This window comes from Lytechinus variegatus, chromosome 4 (genome assembly GCF_018143015.1).
Source record: "Lytechinus variegatus isolate NC3 chromosome 4, Lvar_3.0, whole genome shotgun sequence".
In the NCBI taxonomy this organism is placed as follows: Eukaryota; Metazoa; Echinodermata; class Echinoidea; order Temnopleuroida; family Toxopneustidae; genus Lytechinus; species Lytechinus variegatus.
The window spans coordinates 53,656,882-53,677,847 of NC_054743.1; the positions used below are offsets into that span (position 1 = coordinate 53,656,882).

The 20,966-nt window shown below is 38.5% G+C and overlaps 2 protein-coding genes across 2 annotated transcripts in view; one reads left to right on the forward strand and one right to left on the reverse strand.

Moving 5' to 3' along the window:
- The first annotated feature begins 2,135 nt into the window (after positions 1-2,135).
- Positions 2,136-20,966, forward strand: part of LOC121414327 — a 49,014-nt gene continuing 30,183 nt past the window's right edge. The window contains exon 1 of the mRNA XM_041607466.1: positions 2,136-2,202. The gene's annotated coding sequence lies outside the window, so the exon portion shown is untranslated. The remainder of the gene's footprint in view (positions 2,203-20,966) is intronic.
- LOC121414325 lies at positions 15,362-17,888 on the reverse strand. The gene is made up of 3 exons (XM_041607465.1): positions 17,647-17,888; positions 17,117-17,401; positions 15,362-15,942 (listed from the first exon to the last, which is right to left on the reverse strand). Exons 1-3 carry the CDS (start codon positions 17,743-17,745, stop codon positions 15,712-15,714), a joined length of 615 nt encoding a protein of 204 aa, XP_041463399.1. The 5' UTR covers positions 17,746-17,888; the 3' UTR covers positions 15,362-15,711.

A 20,966-nucleotide genomic window follows, 5' to 3' on the forward strand; every position in this document is an offset into this window, starting at 1 on the left:
AATATATATTGCGCCATCTGTCTATGAATAATCTATTTTGAGGCGCATTGTTATCGTAATTATTACCCAAGCTTTAGCTCATTAAAGCCGAAGTCCACCTCAGAAAAATGTTGATTTGAATCAATAGAGAAAAATCAGACAAGCACAATGATGAAAATTCCATCAAAATCGGATGTAAAATAAGAAAGTTTTGACACTTCAAATTTTCGCTTATTTTTAACAAAATAGTTATATGAGCGAGCCAGTTACATCCAAATGAGAGAGTCGATGATGTCACTCACTCACAATTTCTTTTCTTTTTATTGTTTGAATTATACAATATTTCAATTTTTTAGAATTTGATGATTAGGACCTCCTTGCCTGAAGCACAAAATGTTAAACGTGTTCAGGGAGGAATGAAACTTCATTTCACATGACAATTAAATGACGAGAAAATCAAAATATTTCATATTTCATATAATAAAATACAAAAGAAATAGTGAGTGAGTGATGTCATCAGTTTCCTCATTTGCATACCGACCGATATGTGCATAATAACTGTTTTGTGAAATGAAGCGAAACTTTAAATGTCATAACTTTCTTATTTTACATCCGATTTTGATGAAATTATCAGTGTTATGCTTGTTGAATTTTTTCTCTTTTTATTCAAACCAAGTTGTTGTTGGGGTGGACTTGTCCTTTAAACAGCCTTCTGACAGCGCGCACATGTGAGGGATGCTCCAAGCAAAAGATATTTATATATAGGGTAAAATTTAAAGAGCAAAATGCTGAGAATCTATTGATGAAGAAAAAAATAAACATAGCTGGAATTGGAACCCCTTTAATTGGCTTCCAGGGGCAGCGGAACAGTATTTTCATGAGTAATGGGGGGGGGGGGCAAAGCAAAAAAAGGGGGCACTTTTATGTCAAGCTTGATGCAAACGTATATTTTACCATATGAAATTATCATTTGAGTGAATTAGTTGTGTGTTCTGTAATAATTAGATTGAGGAAAGCCTTTTAAAGTGATTTCTGATTGAAGATATGCCTTCTAATGATTTAGGCATTTTGTTTCCATGAGCGAGCGTAGCCCGAGTGGTTTGGGAAATTTTCAAATCTGAAGTTGTAAAACTTACTTTTTGGAAATTTAGTTGCACTCATTCCGCGCATATTAAAGGGGCATCCTTGCGAGCGCGAATTGCGAGCTCAAACTTTTGGAAATTTCAATAAGACATGAAAATTAAACATAAGCTAATCCAATGATATAGGCCTAGGCCTATATTGAAATTGAAATTTAAACTTTATTTACCACAATCTTCATAAAAATGCTGCACTTAGTGACTCATGTAGAGGATACATATCATCAATCGAATAATGCGAGCACGAAGCGCGAACTGAAAATATGTACTATTTCAACATGAAAACTGGACATTCTAGGCATTTGTATACCAAGTTCCGCCGGCACTGCATGTCTTGTTTCTCCATTTCCCTCCTTTTTTATTGTTTTCTTTTTTTTCTTCACTTTTCCTCTTCTTCTCTTATTTTTGCCCTTTTTTCAAATATTATAAAATCAATTCAGATTGACATGAACGCGAAAATCACGTATAACCCTGGCCCCCTTGCTGGAGTGGAAATTTCCACAGTCCATGCAGGATGAATTGATTGGTCAAAACTATAGGGAATATGAATATTCATAAGTCATTATGGAATTCTAGCCGTTCCCGATTTTGCATAGAATATTGTATTACAGTAAGTTTGTGAGTTAAACAACATCTACATCAAGTGTTGAAAATTGTTTACATCAAGCGAAGTTCATGATATACAACTCTTTCATGAATATTTTGAAGGCAAACAATTGAAAATGGAAAAAAATGGAATAATAATGATAAATGCCGGTATATGCCATTCCTGTAGCTAGACTTTACACGAGTCTTTGCAATATCATGTCAAATCAAAGTATTAAAGCCCAGTCATGCGGAGATTGTGATAATCTAAATTCATATGTATTAATTTCTGCTTTATTGATCCCCAACAATTATACTTAACATACAAAATAATCTTGGATGATTCATTAATTAACTCTGAAATTTATTTTATTTTATTTTATGAAAATGCTGGTTGTTCTTAATCGATTACCGCGATCGATAATCGATGTTAGTCAAAGATTAGGGGTTCTTGTCCCCTGAGCTTGTGTAACATGAGCTGAGGAAAAATGCTGTATTTGTAAGTATAACAAGCTACATAGAAGCTTTTTTCATTTTATTGCTGTTATGAGGAATCGTTGATCATTTTCCTATGAACAATCGTTTGACTTTTAACACTGCACTCTACTTTTTGACCAATTAACATGACCGCTGTCCGAAGCGGTCGTCGTGTCAGCGGCTGCGCCTTGTTTACCCGGACCATCCATCGCATTTCGTCCCGATACCGCTCGCGCGAAGTTTCGCTCAGTAATCTGGCGCTGGCGCTGGCTGCCGCCTAATCTTGACTTGAGTTGATGACTCTAGCCTAGGCCTAGCCAGGAGGCTTCTAGAGAGTAAAAATCATTTACTAACGTAACTTACTCTCATACGAAGCCAGGCCAGGGCTTCTAGATCTATACGGTACATGTGCGTGTAGGCAGCCAAAACCTGAAACTTTCGCCCCCGAGATTTCTACTTTCTCTAAAATTAAGATCTAGCCCTTGGCTAGGGCTAGGCTAATGGGATCCGGGGGGGGGGGGGGCACTTCCATTCACGAGTGGATACCATGCGCGACCATGGGGTATCGAAAAGCACCCTAAACACGTAATTTCCATATTCTGAAAATGCACCCCTTAAGTCAAGTATTGGCGTGTGAAACCCTACCCTTAAGTAGGGAGGACGATGAGTCTCCTGGAACCCGCGACACCGCCTGCGACCAAAGCCGCAGCTCACTGGTGGACCCAATGTCGATGCAAAATGAAGAAACATAAATACATAAAAAAATCTTTTAAAAATACATATCTTAACATCTACACGATAAAAACAACACTCATACTCACAAATACTATACTTGTCCTGACTATTATCGTTCGTTGTCTAAAAACTGGCCGATGGCGAAGATTTCAGTGGATTTTGTACCCAATTCTTCCCGAGGGAGCTGCCTTTCTCACGGCAGGATCAAATGCGGAAGTGGACCTATTTTTTTCCAAATTATGATCATTAAAATGCTTGGGATTGGCAACTGGTAGCTCTAGGATAAATGTTGGCTAGCTTCAGCAAAAGAACTTTTGATAGCGGATCTAATGTCAAATGTGCATAGGCCCCGCCCCCTAAATCTATAAATAATGATGAAAAAACTAAAAAAAAATATGATCTCGTGCATATTTCGAGCTGCACATTTTATGGTAGTTGGAAGGTAATATTTCAGTAATTTTACCGTTGGTTTCAGGTCCATACCTATTATGGTTTTCATTTCCCAAGCAAAAAACTAAAAATGACGTCACCCCGGCCTATTGAATATTCATATTTTCGACGGTCTTTTCGATCACGTGCTAACGATTCCTCATGAATATTGATGAGTCTGTTTCGCCGAGCGAGACGTCAATTTTTAAGCCTAGTCTTAAATCCAGCCGTTTTGTTGAAAATGCTTAGACAAACGCTCTCGCTGCTTTGTAAAGTGGCGAAAACCATTGATTTGAAAAAATAAAGGGGCTTGATATCAGTCTAAATTATTTATGAATGGATTGTGGAATTTCCCAGCCACCAGATGAAAACAAGTACACGTGCGAGATCAAATGACACGTGGAACGAACTCATGCGGCCGGGTATATGTTTGTCTAGACACGCCTGGCCAACGGGGAATACCCAGGTCATTGTGTGGAAAGCCGGATTGAAGCATGCAGCTTGCATTGATCGTCATTGGGTTTACAATTGAAAGGATCTTGTTGTTCAAAAGAAATCAAATGAAGGAACAGAGGGAAAGAAAGAGAGAGGGATGATCCTATTAAAGAACCAATTGCTCATAATATACCAGATCTATCTGAGCTGCCTTTTATGATTTATGTTTATTTCTTACTTAGATAAGAATCTAAATCTAATTCTTTATGTCTATATTTATCTGCTTTTCTGTTTCCTTTCTCAGAGATTCCTCCCCCTGGAAAATTAAATTACAAAGGCCTCAATGGTAGAGGTAAAGCTGTTATTTTTTGGTTATTTTATTTATCTATTTTTTTTGTGGGGGGTGGGGGATTGGTTAAAGTAACTCACCAGACAGTTGACGTTAGTCATAAACAAATTCAGCCAGGTGTTGACTCCACTTCAAAGCGACACCAAGACCACCACTGGTTGTCTTCAAAGTAAATATAATGCTGATTATCAATAAAAAATACAGATGATTGTAATTGCATAGAAAGTAAAGTGCTCTCATTACAAGCATTGTATCATAATTCGTAGAAAAGGAGAGGGTTGGCATGACTGTCTTGGTGAATTAAAATGAAATACAGGTTTCATAAAATGGACCAAAGGGCACTGAGTTCTTGTGAAAGAAGAAAATCCACGGCCCAACATAAAGAAGCATAAAATGGGGCAAAACTACCTTGGCGTAATAGAAGGGGGCTCGTGTACTTGCCCCCCCCCAAAAAAAAAATATATGGTGTTCATACACACACACATTTCATTCTTCATCAAGTCATCCTCTCATTATGTCATTCATCCACACCCTCATGCTTCATTATCTCAACTGCTGTTATACCTCCGTTCACAGGATCACCTCCATCCCTGTCTTCATCCTCCAGACTTGTTATGTAAACATTGACCATACCCTATTGACCACATCATGATTCTCTCCATCATTGTTCTCTCCATCTGGTTTATACTTCCTTATCAATATCATCCTGCCCCACAGAGAATATCATGTTATGGACAGTGTATAATATATATATAGTGGACTAGTGGAAATAAAGTCAGTCTTTTTTTTTACAAAAAAATAAAGTCAGTCTTGATTGTAACACCAACGAATTCAGTCATGCTCAGTTATTTATCGAGTACTGTGTGTATCTAAGTTAGACTACACATATACAAAATATATATTCTTTGAGTACGAGGGAAAAAACGGCTCACACTTTGCTCGCTCGCAACTTTATTCATGGGCAGATCCAGTCTCCGCCAATAAGGGGGGGGGGATTTTTTAATCCATATTTCCCTGATCGGCCGCTCGAAGTTGATTTTGGTTTGTTTCTTGGAAGGGGTAGTATTCCTTGCTGTCACTTCTTAGTTTTATTTGATCTAATAAAAAGGATATATATTTACGGTTGCTTGTAGTCGGCCATGAAGTCGTTACATATCTCAACACAAATAATTCCAGCGCGAAGCGCGAGCAAAAATTTGATATAACACGAAAGAAGATTTTATTTACAAAGTCTTCCCCTCATCTTTTTATTCTCCTCTTTTCCCTTCTTTTTTATTTTTAAGCATAACACGTAGCCCTCATCTGGCTCATTATGTAAATCCATTCTACTGTTATTTCACAAAAGATTCATAATGCATGTAGAGATAAAATTTGCAAGATGGGAGTGGCTTTGTAAATAGATAGAGACAGAGTGAGAGAAAGAAAAATCTTGGTTGAGCGCTCTTCAGCAACTGCCACCGAAAAGCTCTGCCCAAGCTCTCTTTTCGCCTCGTAGGGCCGGGCGAGAAATTAGTTCCCGGTAAAGGCAAATAAAGAAATGATAAATATAAAATGAAATGGCTGTCTTGGGCCTCGACCCGCCATTAATTCATTGTTTGGACTGTCAAATATAACATGACAATATTTTACATCGTTAAATTTGGTAAATTTGATTCCATCGGCTCGCTTGATTCAAAGCTCCCCACCAACCTCTAGCATGAATATTATTATGCAAAATAGCCCCCCCCCCCCGATATGGACGGTTAATGGAGAGTTCTGAATCGAGCATTACAAGGATACTTGGTATTGTTAATACGTAGGCTATATTGATATTTCATTCAAGAAATCGCATTTTGGAAAATACAACACGTTGTAACACAAAATACTTAATAAAATAACGAAACAGAAGACAATGTTGATAATAAATCACAGGCTAAAGTTAAACGGAAATAAATCAAAATAAAAAGAGAACAAGACAAGCATCAATTTTATTTTAATTTTTTTTGTGGCACTTCAGTAAATTAGAAAAGCGTAACCGTGTGTCTAAATTTCTGCAAGCGTATGTACGACGGATCACATAAAGACAGCTTTTATCATAAGAAATTCGCAATTTGCTATATAGCCTAGGAGCTTCTTTAAAATCTTTTGTTAAGGATCAAGAGAGGGTGGGAGTGAGAGATTGAGGTGGAGGTTGCAGCTTCTACTCGTATTTTGTAGGTTTGTTTACTGTATCATTTCAACAATTTTTTGGTATTTTGGAAATCATAGTTTATTTCTTCATTATATTATGAGAAAATAAGGGGTCACAATCGTAAAAGAATCAATCTGTACCCATTTCTTTTATTATTACAAAATGAAAACACATAATCGCAGTGTTAGCATCACCATCAGTAATTGTATTTCTTTGAAACAATGAAGTGCTTTATTACTCTAGAGTCAGATTTTCACTTTTGGAGAGGAAGCAAGGTTAAGATAAATACACCGCCGTGTTATAACCAAGAAGAACGTGGGAGGCCTATATACAAATAATATGCCTAAAGCAAATTATATTATCACTCTCACTCACATACTAACTCGCACTAACTAACCACCCCCGATCTAGATTTTCGCGCTTTAGGCCTACGTTCTATCCTTTTGAATCTACTTAGGTCTAACAAACCGCAAGTCATTATTTAGATAATCTTCCAAAATTGGTCCTTCCCAAGTATTATCGATTGTATCACTGTCGTCGTCATTTTCATCTTCTAAAGATTCATACTCTACGAGACATTCATTGGGGCCGGTTACAGAGGATATGAACCCTCTGTACCATATTTTTTCATCCCCGACCTCGAACTGATGCATGACATGCATCCCTACTATATCATGAACAGTTAAATCTACAACCTTGAGGTCCCCTTTTTCTAAATCCTCTTCTATGTCTTTCTTTGGATACGTGTAGACCGACGTTGGGTCACTATCATAGCTAAGACTGAGACCTCTTTGATATTTTCTAACGACTATAGCACGGTACCAGCCTTCCCCATCACCCCCTTCATTTATTGTTAGATGGTCAACTATTTTCCCTACTAAGCTATCGTAGCTCACGGCCTTGCCTCGTGAGGTCCTAGTCTTTTCTTTAGCCATCTTTTCGCGCGTCTTTTGCCTGAACTGTTCTACCTTGTCGGTGGGTGCTACGGCATTATCATAATTGATTTCTTCTTCTTCTTCAACATTACGGGCCCTGTCATTGGCTGCTCTTATAACACTAATTAGGGACTGTTTTAGTTCTAACAAACTCTTCTTCCTACCTTTAACGGTGATATTTAGATTACCCTCAATGTTCTTTTCCCCAAAAACATGTCGTCTAGCCTGCAACTGAGACTGAAGCATTTCGATGACACGCTTATCATCGACCCCCTCTAATCGAGAATTGACTTCAGTTTCTGAGAGCCATATCCCACCGCACTTACTGCTAACACTAGCGTACACCCTTTCAGTCCTAACCTTATTTTTATCCTCCCGTTCTACGGCAATTTGTTTCTGATTTTTTCGTTTGGCTTCCCTATTATCCCACAAGGTCTTTACCCTTCGTGCGTATTCCTCCCTTTGAGCCTTGACGCTCTTCCGGGAATATTCCATGTACTCCTCCCGTTTGACTGGAGTAAGACCCTTCCTCCATTCGCTGGTCCTATTCTTGACATTCATAACTATCCCTTCGTACACCATTGTACTCGCAGCTGGCTTTAAGCGCATCAACCTATCTAGCATCCCGAAATTTCTTTCTAAACCTACATTAGTCCTTGGCACACTAGCTGTTTCCCTCTTTTTTTTTTCGTCCATTGCCGTATGAGAGCCGGATGGCAAATGGTCGGCCAACATCTTTTCCGTAACTTGGCAGAAAGTCAGGAAAACCAATTCTAGAATCTGCTTAGTCATTGCATCCAAATCTGGATTAACTTGCACTAGAGAGTCATAAATTTGATCTTTATTGACATCAATGTCACGAAACAGGACATCTTCCCCCCTCATAAATTGGCTGCTATCCTCTGACCACCTAGAAAAACTCTCATGAATAACTCTGTATCGGTCATTCATGTCTTCTACATGCCCCCCCTTCTGATTTATCGCGCGCCATAACGGCCCTGTGACAATCTTATCAATGAGGCCAAGTGCGCGGGCCCCAGCAGCAAACTGGCTGATGCCTAAATCGGCATTGACAGCCTTTAGCAGAAGATTCTCATCTTTATGAATGTCAAAAAATGCTTGTAATTCTGGTAACAAGTAAGAAACACCGGCGGCATTGTGAAAAATAATGTTGAACCTATTGCCTTTAAAAGGAGCAAGGGGAACGGCCGAAATACCCTTCGATTTAAGAAACGTTCTGAATTGTAACGGTTTTCCTGACTTTTCACAAGCACGGTCCTGCACAGATTTGCATACAGTACGAATAAGGCGTTCTGTACCACTTTCACTACCCTTCGCGTGAACGCCAACTAAGGCCGCAGCACCCACCTTTGTGTCTCCAAAAATCATCCCTTCCCAAGCACCAAGTGTTTTACCCGCGTAGTCTGCTAATCCTACGAGGTAGTGAAGTCCACAGAAGAAATTATTCATGGATGCAAACTGATCTCTTTCACCCTTACTCATAACATCCCATCCCTGAATTATGCTAGGAAGAATAGATTGCCTGTAATCTTTCAGAAGTTCATTGAATTTCTTCTGAACGATATGTCTATCGCTCATTGTGTTTTTTATGTTTGACAGAACGGTATTCACCGCTTGATTTTGAGCCTGATCTCCTTCTTCCCCGACAACATCGTGTATAATTGTCTTTAAGGCCTCTAAAGTTGTGTCTGCAGTACCATCATCCGTTTCGCGCATGCCTATCATTACAGATTGTCCGCCTTCACCCTCATAAATATCATAAGAAGTATAGTGATGGCCGTGTTTGGAGGTTGCATCACTACCCAATGTCAAATCCTGTTTTGCTAAGCTTTCGGCTACCTGGATCTGCGCCATTTTTCTTCCCTCTAAGAACATGCTCTGCGCTGTTGACTTTTTGGGCAAATTTGGCACTTTCATAGATGTCAAATTTTCAAGGACTGTTTTGACAACCCCTTCGCAATTTCTGGAGCTAACGCCGTAATTAGTTAACAAATCATGGTAGACACTCCGGATGTTATCGTCATATTTCTTCCCTTTTTTGAATTTCTTCTTTGGACTCACTCCCTCGTCGTCAAACCCGAAATCTCTAAGTCGCTTCTTAAGCTCTCTTGCTTCCTCTCGCGCCTTTTTCAATGCAAGCCTTTGTTGCTCCCTTTGTTTCTGGAGCTTAGCTTGCATCTTCTTGATACCCAATTTCCTAGTGTATCTGCCTTTTGAGAGTAGCCTCTTCCTCTCCCTCTCTCTCCTCCTCTCTTGAATATCGCGATTTTCCCTGCTGCTTGCCTCCATATCGCTTATATCTTTCTTCATTTTCTGCATCTGTACTTCAGCGTCTTTCAAATCGCTCTTGTACTTCTGCAGCTCTGCCCTTACACTAGTGTCTAACACGCCCTGACTAGTACTAGCTATAGATTCTACAGACTGTACATTCCCTTCAGCTCTCTTCCTAGCCCTAGCTTTACGACGTCTACGGGATTCCCTTAACTTTTTCGATTTTAAGAGGGTATCTATTCGATCTTCTAGAGCTTTTTGTTCCCTAGCATATCTCTTGATTCGAACCTGAAGTGCACGCGTCCTCCCGATTTCAGACGTTAATTTCTGTTTTAGATTATCCTTCTCTAGTCGAACAGTATTCAGAGCATCCCTTAATCTATCCCTCTCTAAGCGAACCTCCGCAAGCTCCCTATCAATATCAGATATGGGTGGAACTGGAACATCTACCCCCCCTGCCCCAGCATGCCCCTCGGCTATTTGCCTCTGTTCTCTAGGTGTGTGAGACAGTGTGAATAATGATCTCTCGAGAACTTCGAGACGTTCATCCCTCGCCTTTCCCCTCGCTTTTTGTGCTTTACGAACGGCATCAACTGCCCTCTGGACGCGAATTTTAACAGCCTTAGCATCCGTATCTATGTCACCCACATCGAACAGGGTTGCTATCAAATTGGGAAGTACACTGACACTGTATTTTTGTTCCTTACACCACTTTTCTAATTCGGCAACCACTCCTTTAACTAAGAATATACGATTGAGTTTAGTCCAGCCTTCAACTTCACCGGATAACCCTTTATCCAAAATATCCTTATCTATGTTCAATTCTTTACAATACTTCCCTACGGATTTGGATTTTTCGCTTGTTTCACTCATTGCGCAAGTTTTGATAAATATAACTAAAAAATAAAACACATATATGTAAGCTAATATAATCGAAAATGGGATAAATACCTGTTATCCAGAGACAAACATGTACCTGAAATCCAGAGACAAACCTGTACCTGTAATGTTCCTCTCCTCTAGAAAACTCGCACGAACTGTCAAAAAATGTCAATGAAAGCTTGAGTCGGCACTTGGTGAATCCTCTACTACTAGCGAAAATACAGCAAGCAACAAATGGACATCAAAAACTGCAACTAGTAAAACGGCTTTCTGTGAATATGGCATGACCAGTAAGTCGAACGCTAACGTTCCACGTATCATGACGCTAAATCTGATTGGCCGAAAAAGAATTGCCATGACAACACGTTTTCTATTGGCCGGTTCGAAGTGTGTGTGTATATGGTAAGTTGGTAGATCCATGCTCAAACGATAGAACTATGGTCAAACCATGGTCCATGGTCAAACGGAATGGTTGCAAAATAAAAGACCCCGTAATCTCCTTTGATGACAAACACTGAACATGCTGAACAGATGAATCATCGCACACAGAATCTCTAAACAAAGAAGCTAATCTCGCTGAGAATAATACACCAAACATTTAGACTATTATGAGGAAGTAATCAACCAAATATCTATATATCTATTATATATATATATATATATATATATATATATATATATATATATTATATATATATATATATATATATATATATATATATATATATATATATATATATATACATACATATATATATATATATATATATTTATTTATATTATATATGTATATATATATATATATATAATATATATATATATATATATATATATACATACATACATATATATACATACATATATATATATATATATATATATATATATATATATATATATATATGTGTGTGTGTGTGTGTGTGTGTGTACATATGTATATATATAATTCGGCATAACCAATTTTTTCCAAAGGGTAGATAGCTCTGGGGAACCTTGATTTAAGCTACGTCTACCATTGTTCTCTTCATCCATTTCTTTACAATATATATATATATATATATATATATAGTAGTCGGTGGTTGTGGAATTATTTTGGCATATAAAAGTACTTCTTTAATACAATAATATAATGACTAAATTGAAAGGGCAGTTCATTTGCTAAATTCCCGAAAATGGATTGTCATCAACTAACATGCAGCTGTCACCCGTGTCAGTGACTCTTGATTCTCTTTTGTATTTACCTGGCCTGTTCATCTCACAATTAAACTTTGATCATCCGATAAAATAAACTATATTATATGGACCTGGCCACGGAGGATTATCTATTATTACTGGGGGTGCTGTGACCAATAGCTCTATGCTGTGACCGTAGTTGTGACAATGCTCCCCATTATACAATAGACTAATCCTCCGAGGATAAGTCTCCAGGAGTCACTGCCTTATTACAGTGAATAAATCGTAGACTTGGTCAAAAAAAGAAACACTTCTTTTATAGAGGTGTCATTAGTCCTAAATCTTAACAATCAACCTGAGTACCTGACCTTAGCAATGTTTGTTAGGAGGGATTTTATTGATTATTTTCTCCCTTTTTCTCAATGAACTTCCTCGGTCTGCTGGGGTATATTGATTTTTGTTTTACAAGTAAAAGAAGGTAGATGATAGAAGTATAATACACATGCAAGAGTCTCAAACTATTTTTGTTTTAAATTGTTATTTAGGCAATTGTGGGTCATTTTGCGTCGTTCAAACTTCCATTCAGATATTTATCAAAAGTTCCAATCGTTTTTCAATATGCTAATGTCCTAAAAGTTATAGAATACAAATTCATTATTCATAGATTTCTGTCATCCAGGAAGCTCTTAACATTTTATTTATTCTATTACGTACGATGGACAGCTGCAATCCAACGCTGTGGTCAACCTGTTGTTGGTGGATCATGGAGCAGGTCCATGCTGCGCGTTACCACCTCTTATTTCTCTGTCAGCTGTTCCCCCACGAGAGAAATCAGAACTACCAAAACGAAAAAGTTGGGTCGTAAAGTCCTTCCGCTCCTATTGACATAACACGAGAGGCAATATTTAATACATGGACGTACCTAGTGATCCATGGTTTTTAGCTGGTGTGGCATTTTTTCAAACTGAGAAAAGACATAATGGCCTCGTTTCTCGCCCCACACCCTCCCTCAGCGCCATTCTTTCCCATTGTCTCCCACCGATCAAAATGTTATCTCTCTGTCACTTCAACCATGGACCTAGTAGGTACATGCTCTGGCCCCCCCCCCCCTCTCTCTCTCTCTCTCTGTCGCTCATATACACTTCCCCGATTTCAGGGGCCGCGGAACGGTATCAAAGGGGGGGGGGCTGACCATGCAAAAAAATCACAATCATATGATCATTTTTACGTTTTGGTACACGGTTTTGGAAAAAGTGAGGGGCTGGAGCCCCCCCCCCCTAGCGCGCTTCCGCGGCCCCTGGGTCTTACAAAAAGAAGACATGAGTCATCGCACACAACGCCGGCATCTGTTTTCACTATGAATGGGTTGCATTGTACCGCCCTAACATTCATCTACTTAAAGTGAAATATTGTACCAGTTATGGTAACCATCTCAAAATGAGTTGGAATAGAATCCAGTTATCATCGAGGTGTTTTGTTGTATAAATAGAAATATGTGCCGAATATCTCTGGTAAAAATTCGTGATTGCTGAAAAATGATGAAAATATAGCCACGAAATTCCATCAAACTAATGTCGGGCATTTTCCAAACAATATTAATACACTGTCCCACACATACTTTTCTGTGTTGGTAATCTTCAGAATTAGCGATTTTGAGAGAAGATTTCGTAATTTTAGAAAGATAAGATAACATTGATATACCAGAAGTAGATTTGTGATAATATTTAGCGATTACCCATGATTTAAAGGACTTTCCCATGAAGTAATTATTGCTGCACATAATATACTGTATTTATCTTTAACGTGGAAGAAGCCCATTTAGCTCAGCATGATATATAAACAGAAAAATTCCACAACGCGATTCCTGTGTCTTACAAAAAGAAGACATGAGTCATCGCACACAACGCCGGCATCTGTTTTCACTATGAATGGGTTGCATTGTACTGCCCTAACATTCATCTATTTAAAGTGAAATATTGTACCAGTTATGGTAACCATCTCAAAATGAGTTGGAATAGAATCCAGTTATCATCGAGGTGTTTTGTTGTATAAATAGAAATATGTGCCGAATATCTCTGGTAAAAATTCGTGATTGCTGAAAAATGATGAAAATATAGCCACGAAATTCCATCAAACTAATGTCGGGCATTTTCCAAACAATATTAATACACTGTCCCACACATACTTTTCTGTGTTGGTAATCTTCAGAATTAGCGATTTTGAGAGAAGATTTCGTAATTTTAGAAAGATAAGATAACATTGATATACCAGAAGTAGATTTGTGATAATATTTAGCGATTACCCATGATTTAAAGGACTTTCCCATGAAGTAATTATTGCTGCACATATATACTGTATTTATCTTTAACGTGGAAGAAGCCCATTTAGCTCAGCATGATATATAAACAGAAATATTCCACAACGCGATTCCTGTGTTTAAATTTCCAATTTCAGTTTCTTGGGAAAAAAAGTGACTGCTGCTGCTGATGAGCTGATACACCAGTGGATGCCACCACAACAGGCTGATGAACAGTATGGAGTGGGATTGCAGCAGTCCTTGTTACGTAATAGTGTAAACAAACTCTTCAGAGCTTCCTGGCTGACATTAATATTGAAAGAATGAATTTGTATTCTATTTGTTTTAGGCCATTACCATATCTAAAAACGATTCAGAATTTAGATGAAGATGGAAATGAAATTTTGAACGATGCAAAATGACCCACAATTACCGAAATATCAATAAGTGAAAAAAAAACCACCCACAGTTAACTCCCTCTCTCTTGCTCTCTCTCTCTCTGCCAGGCCATGTGAAGGTCGCTTCTCATGGGGGAAGGTGGATTTACTGGGAGAGTGTGTGGTCTAGTAGCCTTTGCTGATATCGGGGATGGGGGGGGGGGGGGTGAAAGTAGCTTGGAATTTGAAATTGGGGTGTCAGATCATGAGATCCATTTTTAAAAACATAGTTTCGTAATGATATATTTTTATTTATCATTCAGTTATCTTCTGTTTACTCAGGTACTTTAACTGCAAAGGATCGACTTTTGTCGGTGTATGACTGGCCCTTTTCAGATTTGAAAGGTGAGTTTCACTATCCGTATGCCCATGAACAGACGTATATTTCACGACTGTTTCAGAAACGGATTTTGAAATTGTTTTTTTTTTGGTCACATCATGGGCACTGACGAAGAGTGTGACTTTGACATTTATTTTGTAAGAGCAATGCTATTTTATTTCAATGCCATTGAAGACATTAGAAATTGTAACTCTGCCGGGTCTGCAAAAAGTGTCGTTAAACTGTTAAATTAAATAAACAAGGTTTTGAGAAGAATTTGAAAATTCGACAGAGGTACATTTTTTAATGTCTTCAGGAAGGCTATTCCACAAAGTGGACATGCAAACCGTTACTTCTCACTCTGAATTTAGGCTCAATTCTTGCTCCCCCCTACATTCCATTTTTTTTCTCCTTGTCCCAGCTCTTTCCTAACAATACGTTACTCCTCCCTCTGCACTTATAACCCGACCTCACATTTCTCTTAATTTTTTCTTCTTTACTTCTCCTCCCCTCTCTTGCATCAGCTATGTAGATCTCAGTATTTTTATTTCTCTCTCTCTCTCTCTCTCTCTGACCCTTTCTTCATTTCCTTTTCCTCCTTCCATCTATAATCACGGTATAGTAATGAATTAAAAGAATAGAAGGAAGAAAAGAAATTCAAAGGAGAGAATATATACCTGCACAACACCAAACTTTATACAAAATGAAACTCAAGTGGGGGCAAGTGACTGCATTCTAATTCAGTATTCTTTATTAATATTACATACATTATCAGAGCTCCAAGATATGCAATAATATGTTTCTTTTATTTTCCACTTCAGCTTGTATGTATTTTCGGAGATAGCAACTGAGAACATGGGTTCAAGGAGATGTCGAGCAGTTGAAAAAGCGAGGATGTTTGCCATAAATTCAACGCCAGGAGGTTCATGTCAGTAATTTTGTTGAAAGGAAGCTATACCATTTCGAATTCCATCTAGGCCATCAGTCATCATCTTGCAAGTTGGGGGGGGAAGAGAGAGAAAGACGAGAAGGGGGAAGGGAAGGGGAGAGGAATGGATAGGACATCTCTGGGCACACCTTCACAAGGCAGGGTGTTCTACCAGTCTCTTGAGCAGTGTTGGTATTCCATGGTCATCGGATAGATGCAATCCATCCCGTGCCCAGAGATGTCGACTCTCGGTGTTGAAAGTAGATTCCAGGTCAATCCATTCCGCTCCCTCTTCCGCGGCGATGTTCCGCATGGCGGCGTTCCACACATGGGCTAGTTCCCCCTTCTCGTCTAACCGTGGAGCGACTCCCACGCAGAGTACCTGTGAAGGATAGAGAAAGAGGGGTGGGGAGGATTAATAAATTTATTGCTCGAACTCATGAGCGTGTGGCTAAATGTGCATATAAGTTCATTTTTTCTGCTTAAAGGTCAAGTCCACCTCAGAAAAATGTTGATTTGAATCAATAGAGAAAATCAGACAGGCACAATGCTGAGAATTTCATCAAAATCGGATGTAAAATAAGAAAGTTATCACATTTCAAAGTTTCGCTTATTTTCAACAAAAAAAGTTAGGCTATATGAACGAGCCAGTTACATCCAAATGAGAGAGTTGATGACGTCATTCACTCACTATTTCTTTTGTTTTTTATTGTTTGAATTATACAATATTTCAATTTTTACGAATTTGATGATTAGGACCTCCTTGCCTGAAGCACAACATGTTAAAATAATGTAATTCCATGTGTTCAGGGAGGAATGAAACTTCATTTTACATGGCAATGACAAGAAAATCAAAATATTTTATATTTCATATAATAAAATACAAAAGAAACAGTGAGTGAGTGATGTCATCAGTTCCCTCATTTGCATACCGACCGAGATGTGCATATCACTGTTTTGTGAAATGAAGCGAAACTTTAAAATGTCATAACTTTCTTATTTAACATCCGATTTTGATGAAATTTTAAATGTTGTGCTTGTTGAATTTTTCTCTTTTTATTCAAATCAAGTTTTTGTTTGGGTGGACTTGTCCTTTAAATAAGCGCAAGTATAAAATATCATTGCTTTCTTATTCTACTTTTGATTTTGATAAAATTTACAGCAATATATATAGCTATGCTTGCCTCATTTTTCTCCACTGATTGAAGTAAACATTTTCTGAGGTGACCTTTGTCATTATAGTAATTCGATCTTTGATAGCTAAATAAACGAATTTAAATGGGCATATAAAACATGTGATCTATGAGTATGAACATAACTGTAATGGCTACTGATGCGCCATGAAAATGCAAAATAGAGTAAAATATAATAACTATCATGACATTGTAAAAACGTTCATGTCTCGATCTTCGCATTTAATCATCTCATCTTCAATTTTCAACATCATCACAATCTATTCAAATCTTTATGATTACCATCATGCGTATCATTGATATATTAATTATATATATATATATATATCTTATATTATATTTATCGAGAAAGAGTAAACTTACTGAATTAGCAGCTTGCTTGGCTCTTAGCAGGAGGCTCTTGAATTCTTTCCTCGTCGCCCCCAGAGCCTCCTGCCAATTTGTTGCCTGGATGTTGTTGGTACCAACTTGCAAGACGATGACCGCGGGCCTTCGAGGGAATTCGAAGTGGCATAGCTCCTTTTCAACGTGATGACATTTTCCTCCTGGCGTTGAATTGACCAAGAATTGACATCCTCGCTTCTTCGGGAATTCGACATCTCCTTGAACCAGTGTTCTCATCTGGCTATCTCCGAAAATACATACAAGCTGAAGTGGAAAATAAAAAAGAAAATGGCAAATTAATTAATCATTTGCACTGAACTGAATTATTTATATGTTAGTAGGTCCATGTTTATATGAATTCCCTTTTTAGGGGGGTGGTAATAAAAAGATCACTGACACACAACTATACTGCCCACCCAAAATACTTAGCGTAGGTAGCAGGTCTACTAGTACTAAAAATATTGCTAACAGTAACAGATAACAGAAGGTATTACTAATCGTTAACTTACCTTACGATATTTATCTATTCCGGTTGGACAGTGGAAAGCATTCTGCTTCCCACTGACCCCCTGTTGAAACACTCTAACTTTCGCTCTGTTTCCAGCCATAGTTGGGATATATATATGACAGTGTATATACAGGTATGATCAGGGCAGTTAAGTACTCTCCTCTGCTCTGCCTGACCGTCAGCTCGAAAATGTAAAGTGGGTTCGGATTCCGATAACGTGCAAATTCAAAAGCCGCTTGATCTCTGTATATATTCCGGGGATGACGCTCTGTATATGATTACGTAATATACCCCAACCCCCTCCCTCATGAATAGAACCATTGACCACTGCCACTCTATGGGTTTCTCAGTTTGCTGACCAGGGCAGTGTACTGATCGACCAATAGCGTGTGGCTTCGCAGATTTATTGCCGTGTTTCTACCGCCCCATCAATATCTTTGATCGAAATTCGCATAGTGTCAAGTGCGATGTCTGAATGAGTAAGACTAGCCGGTCTGTCAGGGACTTTGTGATCAGGAGTCTGTGATGAGTCATACATCCCACTGTTTTCCCTTTTACAAACTTCCATTGGAGAGAGAGGGGGAGAGAGAGAGGGAGAGAGACGGAGGAGGGTAGAATGAGTTGACGGAGCGTATCATTGGGATTTTCCCCAAAACATTTAAGGCGATGGCGCCCGTCATCTATTTCTTAAATCTGGGATTCAATGCACCAGTCCATTCTTGTTTGAGGCGGCATGACACAAATTGTTGTACACCGTGAGTAGGAAAAAAATAAACGGCTGCTGGGGGCGATTTCGCACCCGAAATGCTCAAAAGAGCCAAGGACACCAAAAAAGGGGGATCCTTGTCATCCCCATTCTTGTAAATTTCAATTCAATTCAACTCATTTTTTTTCACTCGATAAAAATAACATACATACAGGTAAATAAGAAATATATAATGGCAAGAAAATTAATTGTTTAAGCTTGTCCAAGTTGCAGATTTAGACAGTGAGTTACGATAAGTATCCCTCGAAAACAGATGGCATTTTAAGGTTTCTCGTTAACAGACAATGCAAGCACCAGGAACAATGAAGACGTAGGCCCTGGGCAAATTATGTTTCATGAAGTTATGATAAAAATGTTTCTAATGTAATGTAACATAACATAATTATAATATAACATTATAATGAACAACATTTTCTTCTTTCCCACTATATGTTTATCTTCCTTTCTCCCTCTGTTCTCCTTTCCCTGTTTTTTGGTCAGCCGATGGGGGGGGGGGGGGGAGCACGTGCCCCCATAGTTACGGCACTGTTTGTCCATATAGCAAATAGCCCTCCAATATTATTATCTTTTTTACCCCATGATGGTTAAAGGTTTCATTAAAGATTACATAAAAAAGAATTGACATTCCATCTAAATCTCTTCCCAGAGACCCCAGCATTGATGAATTGGAAGAAACGGAAGCTTCTCTTCAATGTCATGATAAGGACATAAGTATTTCGTTTGGAAATGGTGAACTGGCTTTTTATGAGCATTTTATGATTCAATAATATTGTTTTATTTGTTCAGCGGTATTTCAGGAAGAATTGTCACCAATAAAACAGTTATCTCTTGTGCTTTTTTTCTTCATTTATTTCGTCAAAGTGGGGAATGTTTGTACAGGCCATCCCCCCTCCTTGAAAAGTGTGGGGATGTCCCCCCCCCCCCGGGATTTACGCCCGCGTTCTGATATGAAACTGGATAATTCGAGCACATCCAGGGTTCCGTAACACAAATGAACTGACCAATCAATATTAACGTTACACGCGCATTTGCTTGAAAATACTGAGCAGGGACCAATCGGTGCGGTTCTTTCATATTGGCAATTCTTCGCAAACCTTTGTGTTACGGAGCCAGGCCTGGACTGCGTATCTATCAGGAATGCGAACAGCTTGAAAAGTACGCCAGCCTCAAATGTGCGGGTGGGAACGTGTTTCATAAAGCTGTTCGGAAGATACGATTGACTGTTGCACGACTGGTGATCCTTTCTTGTGCTATCTGATATCCCTATGTAGTTGAGTTATGACCCACGAATAGGTGCCAGTCTTGCATACAGTCGTTCATAACTTTACGAACGGCTTTAAGAAACACCTCCAGGTGCGCATAATTGGCACGCGCAGTCAACGACCTCTGAACAATAAACACAAAACATGAACAAACATGTTTGTGTTAGACCCCTTTTGCCTACATTTTGGCAACACACTTGAAGATCGACCTCAGAAACGGCAAGTTTATCATGTTAATAGGTAAATATTATTAATTAAATGAATTTTATCAATTATAATAATTTTGTCCCGAACTCTTGGGACTTGGGATTCGCCTATCGTCTCTCGTTTCAGTTCCTCTGCTGTTCGGAAATCGGCACGTGGTAACAAGGCGGGGGAGGAGGGGGAATTCATATCTTCTGCTGATCTTTTTATATTAACTGCATTTAGATCTAGACTCTATATTATCTAACCCAAGTTAACAGTAGATTTTTTTGTGATCCTATGACATGTATTAGATCTACATCAATATGCCTTTTATAGATCTAATTGTATGTATTGTCTTTTTATTCAAATGTGAAATGAATTGAATTAAATGACCCACTTGAAGTTGAAGATTTTAAATTGTAATAAGCTTCGTTGCAACGAGTTATTAGTGTGCAAGCAAATATGAATACAGATCTATTTTTTTTTTTTCATCACCCTAGTTTGGTTTTCCTTGTGCTACAATCTCCAACCGTATGGGAAGCGCAATTGTAAGCTAGAATTGGTTGGTCTGCTAAATAAAGTCTATTCTGGTAGCCTTGGGTATTTTGGTCTAGTTCAACGCTGTAATAATTACGTCCAGTGTTGAATTAGGCCAATTTCCCCAGGGTCACTCGATTCATCGATTTAATTATTACGGGCAACGGTGTTGCCCAAGTGTGCGAAGCGATATTCATGCTTATTTTTGACATCAATTGTTGGGTGTCAAGAATTTGATATAGTCAGGTAGCCCTGGGACCTTGCCTATATTGGTACACTGTGTAATAATGTCTAGTGCACCACTGTATGCAAGTCCTCAGTGTCGCCCGAATCATCTACCCTCAGAACATATTTTCAAGAATTAGAAGAAAAAAATCTTTGACAAAAATCTTAAATCTGCGACAGTTTAAGAAGAGCTATGCGAATCTAGATTTCACCTCATTTCTTCATCGTTGAGAGTCAAAGATTGGACAAGAATGAATATTCCAGACAGTGGATTGGAGCTTTCGTCGACGGCTAGGAAAAGGCTACAGCTGGCCCTGGGAAAGGTGCATAGGAAAAATGCTGTGT